The sequence below is a fragment of the Petaurus breviceps genome, unplaced genomic scaffold, assembly GCF_028583685.1.
Source record: "Petaurus breviceps papuanus isolate PSGF00001 unplaced genomic scaffold, PetGlider_PUasm1.0 138, whole genome shotgun sequence".
NCBI lineage: Eukaryota > Metazoa > Chordata > Mammalia > Diprotodontia > Petauridae > Petaurus > Petaurus breviceps.
Genome location: NW_027185694.1, coordinates 28,819,503 through 28,834,344, shown reverse-complemented (window position 1 = coordinate 28,834,344; position 14,842 = coordinate 28,819,503). Strand labels below are relative to the sequence as shown.

At 44.0% G+C, this 14,842-nt stretch overlaps 2 protein-coding genes across 2 annotated transcripts in view; one reads left to right on the top strand and one right to left on the bottom strand.

Annotated features, from left to right (window-relative positions):
• TBL3 (transducin beta like 3) overlaps positions 1-14,842 on the bottom strand; it is a 130,174-nt gene that overhangs the window by 29,051 nt on the left and 86,281 nt on the right. The window lies entirely within an intron of this gene.
• Positions 1,484-14,476, top strand: RPL3L (ribosomal protein L3 like). Its single transcript, XM_069065286.1, has 10 exons — positions 1,484-1,501; positions 7,570-7,762; positions 8,910-9,078; positions 9,551-9,686; positions 11,070-11,256; positions 11,755-11,915; positions 12,423-12,524; positions 12,905-13,000; positions 13,576-13,695; positions 14,340-14,476. Exons 1-10 carry the CDS (start codon positions 1,484-1,486, stop codon positions 14,397-14,399), a joined length of 1,242 nt encoding a protein of 413 aa, XP_068921387.1. The 3' UTR covers positions 14,400-14,476.

Genomic DNA, 14,842 nt, shown 5'->3' with positions numbered 1-14,842 from the left:
ACATCATGGGTCAGGGCGGGGGGAAGCTTTCTGTTCTAACTGTTCTTGCTAAATTAGGTGCTGAAGGGACTTCAAGTGCAATCATCAACCTCTAAATGTGGGAGCAAAGCTCTACTTAGGCTCTTGTTGGATTCAATTGAATTGGATTGAGGGCCGAGAGAGTATCAGGGTGTCTGATCGCCAGAGAGCACCTCACCCCTACAAAAAAAAAAAAGCAACCCAAAAAATAACAAAAAAAAAACCAACCTTGTTGAGGCTTAATCATGGTCCAGGGATGGGCCTATTACATGAAAGATGAAAATACCAATCAATCAAACAAACAAACAAGAATTTATTAAGCATTTACTACATACCAGCTTCTGGGATGCAAAGAAAAAGCTAAAACATTCCCTGTCCTCAAGGATATTACATGAGAGATACGACATAAATAAATCAGAATGTCTATTATAAAAACAGAATACATGTTGGGTAACCTTAGAGGAGAAAGCACGAAAAATTGGGGGCAGGAAATAAGGAAAGACCTTAGAGGAGGTGCTACTGTGTCAAAGGAAGTTGGAGATTCTGAAGGTTTAAGGGTGGGAGGGAAAGCATTTCAAAGATTCAAGGGCACAGAGATGGGAAACGGGGTATCATGTTTGAGGAACCACTTTGGCAGTTGAGTGGAGAATGGATTGGAATGGGAGATACATGAGGCAGAGAAGGCTATTACGATAATGCAGTTGAAAGGTGAGGAGAGTCTAAACTAGGGCGGTAGCTGTGTCAGTGGAGATAGAGGGGGTATGCATAGAAAGAAATTATCATGAAATATCATTTGATAAATGATAAGATATGTGGAAAGAGGGATAGTGATGAGCTGAGGAGGACACCACGGTTGTGATACTGGGATGATGTTCATGCCTTGGACAATAACAATGAAGTTCAAAAGAGGAGAGAGTTTGGGGGAAAGATAAGTTTTGTTTTGGACGTGTTGAGTTGGAGATACCTAGGGGACATCAGGTTTGAGTTCAAAAGTCAGGAATTCCCATGTCTTCCTTTGGAATTCGTATACATGGGGTCTATTCCCATCATACTGGATGAACTTCAGTTGATAATATGGACAGCAGTAGAAATTTATCCCTTCCAATGACCCTCTTGGCCCAGCTGTTGTCTGTGGTGCTAGGATTCATCTTGTAAAATACACCAGAGTCCAGAGATCCTCATCATACTTAAACATCACTCTTTTGATCTAGGTGTGTTTGTTTGTTTGTTTGGTTTTGGCCAGAAACTCTGAGGGTCTTCCCCTCCCAGTTTGAGTTTTTTTTTTTTTCTGGACTAGGTTAAAAAGGCCTTCTTTGCCTCTTTTTTTTTTTAACCTAGCCTTAATTACTGAATGGGTGGTGCCTCAGTCAAACTGAGACCTTCAAAAAACCTTAGGTCAAGATTTTCCACCATATCTGGAGCCATCTCCAGTTGTCCTGATGTGTATCTGTCCACCAGACCAGATATGGCTGTGAAGGAGAAAGTGAGGCTGGTCACTTTGCACAGTCCTGCCTCACTTAAATCCAATTCACTTGCATGTCATGGCATGATCTTCCTGATGTCATGCTCCTCTTTGAAGGACAAACAATAACATCTGGGAAGGTAAGAAATGCCTGGTCATACTGGAAGTACTTGTGACTCCATCACAAGCTCATTTCTCCCCTCAGTATCCTTCCAGTCACCTAGGTCTGTAGATTTAGAGTCATTCTTGACTCTTCTTTCTTCATCACCTCACCTCCCCCCATATCCAGTCAATTGCCAAGTATTGTAGCTTCTACCACTACAACATTTCTTGTCTTCCAGTGATGTGAGCATGACATCAGTAGTTCTTTCAGGTGCTTTCAATGTACACTAACCACTCCCCCACCCCCCCAAAAAAAGCCCCACCTGGCATCTGCAGCTCAGTGCCATGTCATATGCATGTCTCCCACTTTCTCTTTTTCTGGGTCTTCAGAATCAACTTATGTCACTGCCAGGCCTGGGTATGTGTGTATGGAGGGGTGTCTCCTCAATAAGCAACCCCCTGCCTTCAGCTCACTCACAGCCTCAATATCTCCATTGTGGCTCCAGAATGTTTCCTATAAAGCACATGAAATCTCTTTTAAATGTTCCCATCTTAGTGTGAACAGAATAATTTTTGGCACTATCTTTATGTTCATCTCCTAAGACTACTTAACCCCATCTGCATTCAAAGGGGGCAGCTGTTCAGAGAAAAAGAAAAACCCAGCTATGTGAGGTGTTCCATGTTTGTATATTCCAGAACTAGTCACAGGTTCAGAGCAGTCTATGGTAAGGCTCTAAAAGGAAGTCTACTGAGAATAAGGGTGGGCATTTCCCCTATGGGGAAAAGAAGAATGAGGCTTACTCTTGGGGGTTTGTGGGATAGGGAAGGAAGATATTTTTTGGTGTGCCATGGTCAGTGAGTATTTCAATAGTGTAGCAGAAAGGACATTGAATGGATTTAGCACTATCTTGCCAACTTTTCACTCTGCCATGAGAGCCAAAGGGAGGAAGAAATATGCACAGGCTAGGGCATAAGAGGAGAAAGGGCCAAATTGACTGATTATGCAGGTCTGCTATAGAGACCATGGGAGCAGAGATGGGCAATGCCAGACCCCCAGTTATATTTAGCTGAACCTTTTAGAGATGTTACCTTATGGTAGGAGCCATAGCTACACCAACCAGGCAGTGAAACTCTTTTCAGACCTAATTGGTCTAGGAAATTAAGGCTTGAAACATTCCTGTAGTTTCCTGGTCATCTACACATGAAAGCCTAGCGTGTAGGGAATCAGGGTCGCTAACGCTTGAGGGGAGGGTGAATAAAAACATATTCCATTATAGAAAAGGCAGAGTGGAGGGGATCTGAGCCCAGCAGAATCAATATCCTTGATGAATATCCTTTCTGTGTTTTTTTAAGTAAGCTTCTCTTGTTAAATGTTAAATGATCTATAATTGTTTCATTTTGTTTTAAACCCACACCTGAACCACTGAACCAGCCTGAGTCAGTTCTGGCCCAGAACATCCCCTCCCTAGGACTGTGCCAGCCCACCCACTCTCCACCCCTCTCCCATCTTTGTACCATCTGATAAAAGGCTCCTACCTCTCTTTCAATCCTCTCTCTCCCCCAATCCCAGGTCATTCCATCTTTTAATGCAAGACCTCTCTGTCTGACATCAACTCAGCTGTAGAAGCCCCTAGATGACACAGTGGATAGAGTGCTGGGCCTGGGAGTCAGGAAGACCTGCGTTCAAATTTGACCTCAGATACTTATTAGCTATGTGACTCTGGTCAAGTTGCTTAACTTTTGTTTCCCTCAGTTTCTTCAACTGTATGTAGTGAATGTAGTGTGGTGAAGGTTCATGTATGTCAAGAGTTTGTCCTTGTGTGTCTTGAAGAGAAGCAGAATGGACATCTCTAGCCTTTTTCTCCCGACTCTTCTCCAAGTGAGATTTTCTTGACTAGAGAAGAAACAGGATATTGGGACCAGAGGCCACCATTCTGATCTCAGAGAGAGTGGAAACCGGAATAGAAGTATATCCACCTGCTTCATATAGGGGATATGATCGAGTTCCAAGTAACTTTTGATCATTGTCACTTGGGACAAGGTGATCCCATGCTCCATTTCCAAGGTTTGACCCCTTTCCCATGGAATACCAGTTCCACAATGAACACAATGAACATAGATAATAGAAAGGAATCCTATTTATCTAATTCTTAGCAAAACAGAAATCAGAGAAGATATACATAGGAGAATATATCAGACAATACAGAATGAAGAAGCACTCCCATTGGGAGCAAGATAACTTAGCTCAACCAAGACAGTATCCCAGATCTCACCCAAGGGGAAACTCCTCAAAAATCTCTAGAGTAGCAAGTTGGAAATAGAAACATTACAGAGACTGCTTGCTCCTTTCACATCTTCCCAGAGGCTTTTCCTTCAGCAACCTGAAATAGGATCAGCCTCTTCCATCTCTTTCAAAGCTGGACGCTGATTCCACAGAAGACTCTCAATTGGAGAATCTCTAAAGAGGGACTCATTGAAAATTGTTGCCCTCACCTTTCTCTAACTCTGCCTAGCCTCTCAAGCAGGACAGGGCATTCATCTATAAGGAGAGAGTGCCATGCCAATGGGCTTTGGGACAGGGGTTACATGTAAAATGGGTATAATAACACCCCCTACCTCTTCTGGTTGTGGTAAGAATGAAATGAGATATGGGTAAAGCACTTAGTACAGTGCTTGACACCTAGTAGGTGAATTTGTTTCTTTTTGGCTCAATATAGCACATAGTTGGTAGACTAATTGGTTTCTTTCAACAAATAAACACTTATTAAACACCTACTAGGTGCCAGGTATTGTGCTAAGCCCTGAGAATACAAAAAAGGCAAAAGACAGTTCCTACCCTCAAGGAGTTTACAATCTAGTGGGGGAAACAACCATAAATCAAATATGTACAAATAAAGTTATATATAGGATAAAGAGGAAATAGAATGGAGAGGGGAGAGACTGGTGAGCATTGTAATTCAATAATCCAGGTTCATGGTGATAAGGGCCTGCACCAGAGTGTTGGCTCAATGTAGCACTTGTATGTATCAGTCATTTCTTCCTTTTTGGTTGGGAAGAAAAAAAGAAAGAGCAAGCCCTGAATTTGGAGCTTGAAGACATGGTTTTAAATCTTGTCTCCACCTCTCACTACTGTGGACAAGTCACTTTTAACCTCTCAGGACTTTGTTTCCTTGGATATAAAATGGGGGATTTGCATTAGATGATCCCTAAACCCCCTTTCAGCTCTAAAGCCTATTAATAGCTTCGGGGCAGTGTCGCCAAGGCCTGTCAGGTGGAGCTCCTCTGGGAGAAATCTGCCTGGCAGGGTCTGCAGTGCAGGTGGCTGAGCCAGAAAGCAGGGGCTAGAGGAAGAAGAGGAATCCCTAGATCTTCCATTGTACCCCTCAACCCCCATCCCCAAAGCCTCACCCCACAGCCCCTCCTGTCTTGCTTCTAACTCTCCTCCCATTACCACCACACACCCTCCCCAGCCCAGGCCATGCCTCCGAAGAGGGTGCTCTGCCCCTGGCCTGCCCTTCTGTCCATCATGGGTGAAATGAATTCATCGAGAATAGAGCCAGGAGCTAAATTTGTGCGTGTATCTGATCTGGGGCATTTGAAGCCGTCAGCAGCCAGTCGGAGAGGTGCCCTTCTGCCCAGCAAGAACTTGCAAGGCGGCCATGGTCAGTTTGAGTTTAGGCTGAGGAGCATGTGGTGGGGATGGGGGTGGGCAGTGACAAAGCAGGTCCCCTCTAGAGGAACTATAGGACCTTGTGCTCCTGGGCTACCTCAGGGGATCCTTTGCCTGGTTACCCCAGGCAAAGACTGGGATCCAAGAGGCTAGGATTTTGAGGGTCTTTGTGGGTGTTTTACTGACTGCAATAGGGAGGACGGGGGCAATCTGGGTGGGATTGAGGCCTAAATAAAAACCCTCGTCTTTTGAAGCACAGCAGCTAGATGGATACGTTGTGTGGATGTTACTGATGCTTATTTAATTCAATAAGCCTTTATTAAATGCCACTAAAAATGTGCTCCTCAGAAGCCTTGCTATAGTATGTAGACCACCCTGGGTTCTCAAAGACTGTGCCACTGGGCATAAACTCAGAGGCTGTAAAACTGGAGAGACTTTAGTGGATGGACCTGGCAATTCAAAAAGGCTAATTGTCTGGTTGTTCACAAGATGTGAAGGTCTCAGCCACCCCACTCTTAAAGGCTATTTATTGTCAGAGGGTGGTCTCAGACTGGGGAGATGGAGGGAGTACCAACATGGAGGACTTAATGGATCCTGGGAGATTGACGTTTGTGCCAGGCACTGTCTGAGATAAAGATGAAACAAGACCATTCCTATCCTCATGGAGCTTAGCAGTCACACATAGATGTAGATGGGAATATCTCTTCAGGGTCTCCATGTCAGAGCTATAACTAGAAATGTCGCCATGGCTGCACATGTGTAATCTATATCCAATTACTTGCCTTCTCATGGAGGGGGAAGGGGAGGGAGAAAGGGAGAAAATTTGAAACTCAGAATTTAAAAAAAAGAATGTTAAAATTTTTTTGCCTTCATGTAATTGAAAAAAAAGAAAACTAAATGTAAAAAAGAAATGTTGCCATAGGACTGGGGTGGTGGTGGTGATCACTCCATTTGAGTGCAATCGTGCTGTGATCAGTCTGTCTGGGACCCAGTGGCTTCCAATGAGAAGGACAGGAACCTTGAAAGGTGGCATCCAGGAGCCTGGCAAGGGGGACAGTTGCACTGTGTTGTGAAGGGCTAGTGGGAATCTGATTGAAGATATAGTGGTAGCTGGAAGGAAGATGTCCATAGGGAGAAGTCTGTACTCCCCCTCCCTATTTCAGTGTCCTGAGGAAAAGCTCCAGTTATGACTCTGCTACCTGTGAAATCTTCTCCTAGTGAGAATCCCCATCTTCAATGAATTGTTTCATTGTGTGTGTATGTATATGCATGTATCTATATGTGTATATGTGTGTGAATATATGTGTATATATTATGTATGCATGTGCATTTATCTTGGTGTATTTGTGTTTCTGTCCATGTCTGCATATAAATGTTTGTGCATATTGGTCGGTGTGTCTGTGACCCTTTCTCTGAGTCATAGGTCTCATTTTTTTATAGTCACTTAGCATAGCAGCCAGCACATAGTAAATAAAGACTTAATAAATAATAATAATAAATAAATAGCAAAGACTTATTGATTGACTTGTTGATTGGTCAAAGGACACATTTATGATAGGACTATATGTTGTAGAGCCAGAAGGGACAATTTGGTCCAATACTCTCATTTGACATATGAGAAAACTGAGTCCTAGAGAGATGTCACTTGTCTGTTTAACTTCTGACTAAATTTAGTGTCTTCCTACTATATCTTACTGCTTCTGTGTGTATAGGTATCTGTGTGTGTGAGTGGCTGTGGGTATCTCTATGTTTCTGTGCATATGTTTTTGCCTTTGGGCACAATTGTGTCTGTGTATAGTGAGGGTGACAGATTCTGTTTTTGAAGACTCCATTTCATTTTTTTTTTGAAGGGGGAAGGCAGGGCAATTGGGATTAAGTGACTTTCCCAAGGTTACATGGCTAGTGTGTCAAGTGTCTGAGGCTGAATTTGAACTCACATCCTCCTAACTCCAGGGCTGGTGCTCTATTCATTGGGTTACCTAGCTGCCCCAACTCCATTTCATTTTAATCTCTTCCCCTCATTGTCTGAAATACAGCTAGAGAAGGAAATGAGGAATTGTAAAGCTCTGTAGGCTATAAAACATATCTAGTCTAGGCACAACTAGTCCCAACCCCGCCCCAGGCCCTAAACTTGAAAATCTCTCTCTCTTCGGATGGAAGAATCCTTGGACCTTGCTATCCCCTTCCCTTTCCATGTCAAAGCATTCAACTATGTCTTACTCAGTTGTACCCTGCATTCACAGATTGGGGTGGGAAGTGTGCCTTCCTCTCACTGAGGCCCCACAATGACCCTTTGCCTCCTTCTTTGACCCTCCAGTCACATAGAAAATTTTCAGCCCCTCGTCATGGCCACCTGGGCTTCCTGCCCCAAAAGAGGAGCCGGAGGCACCGAGGGAAGGTGAAGACCTGGCCCCGGGATGATCCCAGTAAACCTGTACATCTCACAGCCTTCCTGGGCTACAAAGCTGGCATGACCCACACCCTGCGTGAAGTTCACCGACCTGGCCTCAGTGAGTAAATAACAGGGGCTTGAATAAAGGAGCAAGGGATCATTACTTAACTAAGAAATAGTCTTTTGTAGCAGAGCTATAACATGAAATCATGTTCTGCCTGAAAATTATTCTGCCTAGGGATAGAAACAGCTGGGTGGCTAGGGGGCCCAGAGGTCTGTCTTATTGCAGGTATAGTAATACTGGGAAGGAAGATTGTGCTCTAATCTCTCATCCCCTAGAGTACAATTTTCACCACAGGTAGGCCCAGGGAGAGGGATATTGTGGTAGTGGAATACCCGGGGTGGGGGTCAAGGGATGGTACCCTACGGTATCCATGACCAGAAAAAGACTGTAATTAAGACACAAGGATGTAGGTCAATGAATAAGGGAAATGTGTCCCCCTACAACCAGCCTGGATATTGGCACCCTGAGGTAAACAAAGCCTTATTCACTGAAGGCTAGTTGTGGTTTTGCCTTTCAGACTCAGAATCTGAACCAATGACTATTTTTATTGCATTACGGTCTGTAAATATTTACTACTTTATTTATTATTTCTGCTTTTCATATTTGTTTACAATAGCTTTGTGCCATAATACATGATCAATTTATGTAAAAGTTCCATGTTGCTCTGAGAAATATATGCTTTTGCAGTCCTATTTAGAAGACACCATAATTCTTTTAGCTCTAGTTTCCCCCCAAATTTGCTCAGTTCAATATCAGACTCAGAATCTGAATGGTGGAATGATCTTCATATTTCCTTTATCTGATATAACCTCCCACTTGGTATAGAAATCACCTCTATAGAATCCTTAAAAATGGTTATCAGTGATTAGCTGACTATGTATTGTAGCACCCATTCACTTGTTAGAGATTTCTTTTTCATGCTGAGCTGAAACCTGTATCCCTGTAATTTTTACCCACTAGTCTTAGTTCTTTCTTCTAGGGTTAAGCAGAGCAAGTATAACTCATCTTTCCACTGAGTGATGGTCCTAGAGATATATGAATAGCTTAAGGATCTCCTATTATGGCCCATATTTTACAGGTGATGAATACATTTTGGGGCCAAGAATCCCCTCTACCCCCAATGCTATACCTCTTAACTACTCACACACAGTGACCCTCTGGAATCAGGTCACCTGACCTTCCCTGGGTCCCTCTCCCCCAGAGGTGTCCAAAAGGGAGGAGGTGGAGGCTGTAACCATTGTGGAGACCCCGCCGGTGATTGTGGTAGGAATCGTGGGCTATGTGGCCACCCCTCGAGGCCTTCGGAGCTTCAAGACCATCTTTGCAGAGCATCTTAGTGATGAATGCCGACGCCGCTTCTACAAGAACTGGTGAGTAGGACCACCAAAGCCAGAGTGACTAGGAACTGATATGCCCATGTGATAGAGTGACCTTGGGATAGAGCAACCCTGGGGAAGGGAGACAATGAATGAATCTTAGTTGGAGCGACCAGTGAGATCAGAGTGGGTCCTGAAGTTGGTGTTCCCTTAAAGGCGAGAGTGACTATGGAAACTAATGGCCGTGGGAACTGGAGTGACCATTGGGCAGGGTGACCACAGTTCAGAATGACTACTGAGCCCAACCATACAGACTCGTGTGACCATGGGAGTTGGAGTGACCATCAGGCAGGGTGGCTATAGTTCAGAATGAACACTGAGGCCCAGTTGACCATGGGGATTATATTCAGTGGGAACTGGAGTAACCATCAGGCAGGATGGATATACTGGGACTCAGTTGACCATGGGATCCAAAGTGACCACTGAATGGGGTTCATGGGGTAAGTGGGACCCTTCCTACCCTTAGGTACAAGAGCAAGAAGAAGGCATTCACCAAGGCCTGCCAGAAATGGCGAGATGAAGATGGGAAGAAGAGGCTGCAGAAAGACTTTGCATCCATGAAAAAGTATTGCAAGGTCATCCGTGTCATCGTCCACACCCAGGTCAGTTTGGCTGCAGCTCTAGAAAGCTCCCATTCCGGGCAGGTGTTAAGCTCAGCACTTGTTTAAAATGTCAGGCTAAAAATAGCCTGTGAGTGAGTCCCTGCTTGAGGGAGGAGTTTGCCAAGTTGTACAGTTCTGTGGGTTAAGATGAGGAATAAACTTTGTCTCGGGGTTAGGGTTCTTGTGCCCATAGCTAAGCTTGAGGGACCCTACGACAAGTCCTTTCCATAGCTTTTTGCCTCAGTTTCCCCCCTTCTAAAACAGATAGACAATTCCTTGAAAGAAAAGAAGGAAGTAGAGTTTAGTGACAATGTTTATAAAGTTTAGGAAAGAAGAATGGAAACAAGGCAACACAAGGTCATTCACACTGAGTGGGAGTAAGGGGGGTGGGAGGGAGAGAATTGTTTGGGACAGTTGGAAAAATCTAGGAATCCAGAAGTCATTATGACTCAGAATATGCATGATATAACTTTTTAAAAACTTATTTTTAACATTCTTTTCTTTTTCAATTTTGAGTTCCAGATTCTTTCTTTCCCTCCCACTCCTCCCCTACCCACTGAGAAAGCAAACAATATATCAGTTATACATGTGAAATTATGCAATACATTTCCTTAATAGCCATATCTCAAAAAAAGCAAAAAATAAAGCAAGAAAATTATACTTCCGTTTGCGCTCAGAGTTCACCACCATTTTTCTCTTTGGAGGTAGATTGCATTTTTTCATCATGAATATTTTGGTACTGTCTTAGATCAGTGTATTGATCAGAGGAGCCAAGTCTTTCACAGGTGATCATTGTTATAAAATTGCTGTTACTGTGTGCAATGATCTCCTGGTTCTTCTCACTTTACTTTGCATCAGTTTGTATAGGTCTTGCTATTTTTTTTCTGTAACCACCCCGCCCTGGACATTTCTTAAAGTGCAATAGTACTCCTTTACAATATGATATAACTTTTTAAATAAACTACAGACATACTTTCTGAATTCTGTTGTGCTTAAGGTGAGGCTCAAAGAAAATTGTTTCCTCTGACTCCAGGCTGATAGTCATTAAGGGGTGTGATGCCATGACAGAACAAATCAGTTTGGAATTAAACATTGACTCTGACTGCAGGGGATGCCTTGCTTTTCCTGGAAAGTTGCCCATAAATTGGATATTATAATCTTAAATCTGCCCTTTAATAGGATCCTTCTGTGAAGTGAAGTATCCTTCTCTAAAGCTAGTAACCACCCTCTTGGGGCAAATCTAGCTGTTCATATGGGGAGGGAAGGGGTGGTGTAAAGGGACTCCTGCTTACAATGCCCAGAGTATAAGGTGCCCTTGGATGATAGAGAATGGGAGGTGCCTGTCTGATCAGGTTGGCACCACCTGGGATCTATCTGGCACAGATGAAGCTGCTGCCCTTCCGGCAGAAGAAGGCTCACATCATGGAGATCCAGTTGAATGGTGGTACCATAGCTGAGAAGGTGGAATGGGCCAGAGCCCGGCTAGAGAAGCAGGTGTCTGTGCACACAGTCTTCAGCCAGAGTGAGGTGATCGATGTGATTGCAGTTACAAAAGGCCGTGGCATGAAAGGTGATGTCCTAACCTCTGGTTTGAGGGGAAATGAGGTTGATGCAGAGTGAAAGAAACAGGAAAGACTTCTCAGAGAAGTCCAGTCAGTACTAAATCAGGACTTTTTGAGCCTCTCTGTTTTCTTAACCTGAAGTTGTTAAATTAGGGAAAGGAGATCCTGATCCCTACTTTATGGGGTTAGTGGAGGAAGGCAGAGAAGGAAGAGACTCAGACTTTGTACTAATGGACCTGAAATAGGAGACAAAGTTCACACAATAAAAACAGAACAAAGAAAGGAGGGTTGGATTGTGTGGCTAAAATGGGACATCGGTGTAAACTGAAGTGGTTACGGAAGACATTTTGGAGGAGGAGGACCCTAGAGGGACAACTTAGCTCCTTTGCAGTCATTTGACTGGGTGGATGGGTGTTGTAATATTTCTGCTTCTTCTGACCCTGACAATGAACCAGGCCCACCAGGGGCTCCTAAAAAAGACCCATTCCTTCTCTTATTCTTTCCAGGGGTCACCAGCCGCTGGCACGCCAAGAAACTCCCACGAAAAACACACAAGGGACTGCGTAAGGTGGCCTGTATTGGGGCCTGGCATCCTGCAAGGGTGGGCTACTCCATTGCTCGAGCTGGGCAGAAAGGTTACCATCACCGGACAGAGCTCAATAAGAAGGTGCCCACAGCTTCTAGTCACTCCCTATAGCTGTCCTTCTCTCCCTTCTATGCATTCATTCATTTATTCATGTACCCATGCATCTATTTACTGAGTCACTCATTCATTCATTCATTCACTCATTCATTCATTTACTCATTCATTCATTCACATTAACTCATTCATTTACTCATTCACTAACCCTGATTCATTCACTGATTCATTTTATTTATTCTTTTGAGAGTTTTTAGCTCAGATTAGTATTACATGGATTTATAATACCAATTTACTCAATAACCAATCTCAGAGAGAATGAGTCCAAGAGGGAGCTAGATAGAGCAAGGAAAAACTGGTCTGGAGGTCCATATTTAGGAAGGATCACCCTGAAAGTGAATTGGTAATCCCCGTCTGAGCAGTGATTGTGCATATTTGTGACTTTGGCATTTCCAGCCTCTAAAGAGCAGGTGGCAGGGCAAGGCCCAGTGATTAACTTCTGAGGAGGCCTTACTACCTTACCCTCATGTCTAGATCTACCGAATTGGCCATGGGATTCATGTGAAGGATGGGAAAGTGGTTAAAAACAATGCATCCACCAGCTATGATGTGACGGACAAATCTATCACACCCCTGGTGAGTGGCAGACTGGGTGGAAGCCCCCACCCCCCCAAAAATATTCCTGAGACAACCATATACTGTTTCATGTAATGACTGAGAGTTTTTGTCTGTCTTGGCACTGATCATTGACCTGTGTCTGAGTCTTTGACTTTCTGACCTGTTAGCAGGAGGGTAAATGTTTGGGAGGCAGAGATATTTGGGTTGCTTGAAAGGCCTAGTCAGCTCAGGCCCAACCTTTGTGCCCTGTCCCCCAAGTCTCTGTGGCCTCTGTGTTCCACAGGGTAGAGGGAAGGTAGGAAACAGGAAGATGAGCAATGGTGGCCTCCCCTCTTCTTGAATTGGACACTGCCCCCTTCTTATTTCTGACTCTGATTCTGGTGCCCAACTTCTCCTAGGGGGGCTTCCCACACTATGGTGAAGTGAATAATGACTTTGTGATGCTGAAGGGCTGCATTGCCGGGACCAAGAAGCGTGTCATCACTCTCCGAAAGGTCAGGAAAGCAAGAACAGCCACTTTGGGACAAGGAGGGATGGCAGGAGATGATCCTGGCAGTCTTTAGGAGAACCTCATGTAGCCAGTTCGTAGCTTTGTGTTTGGTTTCTATGTTTACAAGAAGACAGAGGAAGAGGGGACCAGGACCTGGCCTCTAGTCCATCATACTTGGGAGGCAGAGGATAAGCAGGCCCAGGCCCTAACCTCATAGTTGGGGGTTGGGGTGGGAGAATTGAGGCAGGCACAGATACAATGGTAACAGAACAGGACAGAAAAGGGTACAACTGAAAGGCTCAAACTCAGGGCTTTAGGGGCTCATAACTGAGAGATAAATAAGGACCAGAATGATCAGAGGAGATTTCTGGGAGGAGATGGTCCTTGATTGGTAAAGACATTTAGGCAGCAGGAAGGGAAATTCTAAACCCATTATTAAAGACAGGGTCAGGGTTGGGAAGGGGATGGGAAACAGGAGAGAGGTCCAGGGATGATTTCTCATATGATAGATTAGATTCAGAGTTATGTCTTGGGGGTTGTGACCTTAATCCATGTGCCTCCCACCCCCATCTCCTCCAGTCCCTTCTAGTGCACCGAAGTCGGCGGGCTCTGGAAAACATTGAACTAAAATTCATTGATACCACCTCAAAGTTTGGACATGGAAGATTCCAGACAGCCCAGGAGAAGAGAGCCTTCATGGTAAGCTATCTCTCAGGGCTTGACCCCTCTAAGTAATAGATCTCTAACTTCCCATTGGCCTGAAAGTCATGGCCCCTGCACCCCAGCCTCTGAAACTTAAGGACTAGATCCCTTTCAGTTTCTGAATTTTCCTGAATTCTGAATTCTCTTAGCATTAGCTTCTGACCAAAGCCTAAGGAGATTAGTCATCAGTTGAAGCAAGCAAGTGAGTTAAAGGGAGGGTAGAGGACACTTGTGGATGGGATCTGGCTTCTCCCATAAACTCAGACACTTGTTTGTATGTGCCCTCCTTATAAAATGAAAGAGAGACTATTGGCCTAGTCCTGGGGGAAGAGGGTAGGCAGAAGAGGGGTTTGAGCCTTGGTTCAAATCCCAGCCAGGGAACTTCAATGGGGAGATCCTGAAGAGCTGTCCAAATCTGTAGTGAGTGAGTGAATGAATGATGAAGCAGATAGTCAATGAGTGAATGAATCAATGAATAAGTTTGAATGAACATAATTGAATGAATAATGAGGGTAGCATAATAAGCCTCCTATGTGCTTGAATGTATTGCATGTGTGTGCATGTGAGCACATGTGTGAGAAGGCAGATGACACTGAGAATTATAATCTCTTTCTCTCTCTTCTCCTTTCCTCCCACCCCAGGGTCCCCAAAAGAAACACCTTGAGAAGGAGAAGACAGAAGCAGCAGCAGGTGACCTATAAGGCAGAAGAAGCCAGACACCCGGAGTAGGACCTTGGCTTAATGGTCCCTTCCCTAGCACAGAGAGCCTCTCATCAATAAAAGAGATTATTGGGAAAAATTCAATAATAGTATTTTTTTGTATAGCATGTACCTTCTACCCTTTACACATATGCCTGCTGAATGCTATTCTACATTCAAAGTAAGTTGTGGACGTAGATTAGCATCCACTAAAAAATGTAGTTCACAAGCTCTCACCAATGTTATTTCTTTTACCAGTCATCTAAAAGATAGATGTTAGCTCAAAGCAAAATATATTCAAATTCACTATCATAGCAAGATAATTACTATGAAAGATTTCCCCCATAAACATAATTTTATACTTTTCCAAAGGTAGGTCCTTAATGATAGCCAAGTCATTCTGTTCCCCACTTCTATTCCTGTGATGCCTTAACATTATGGAAAG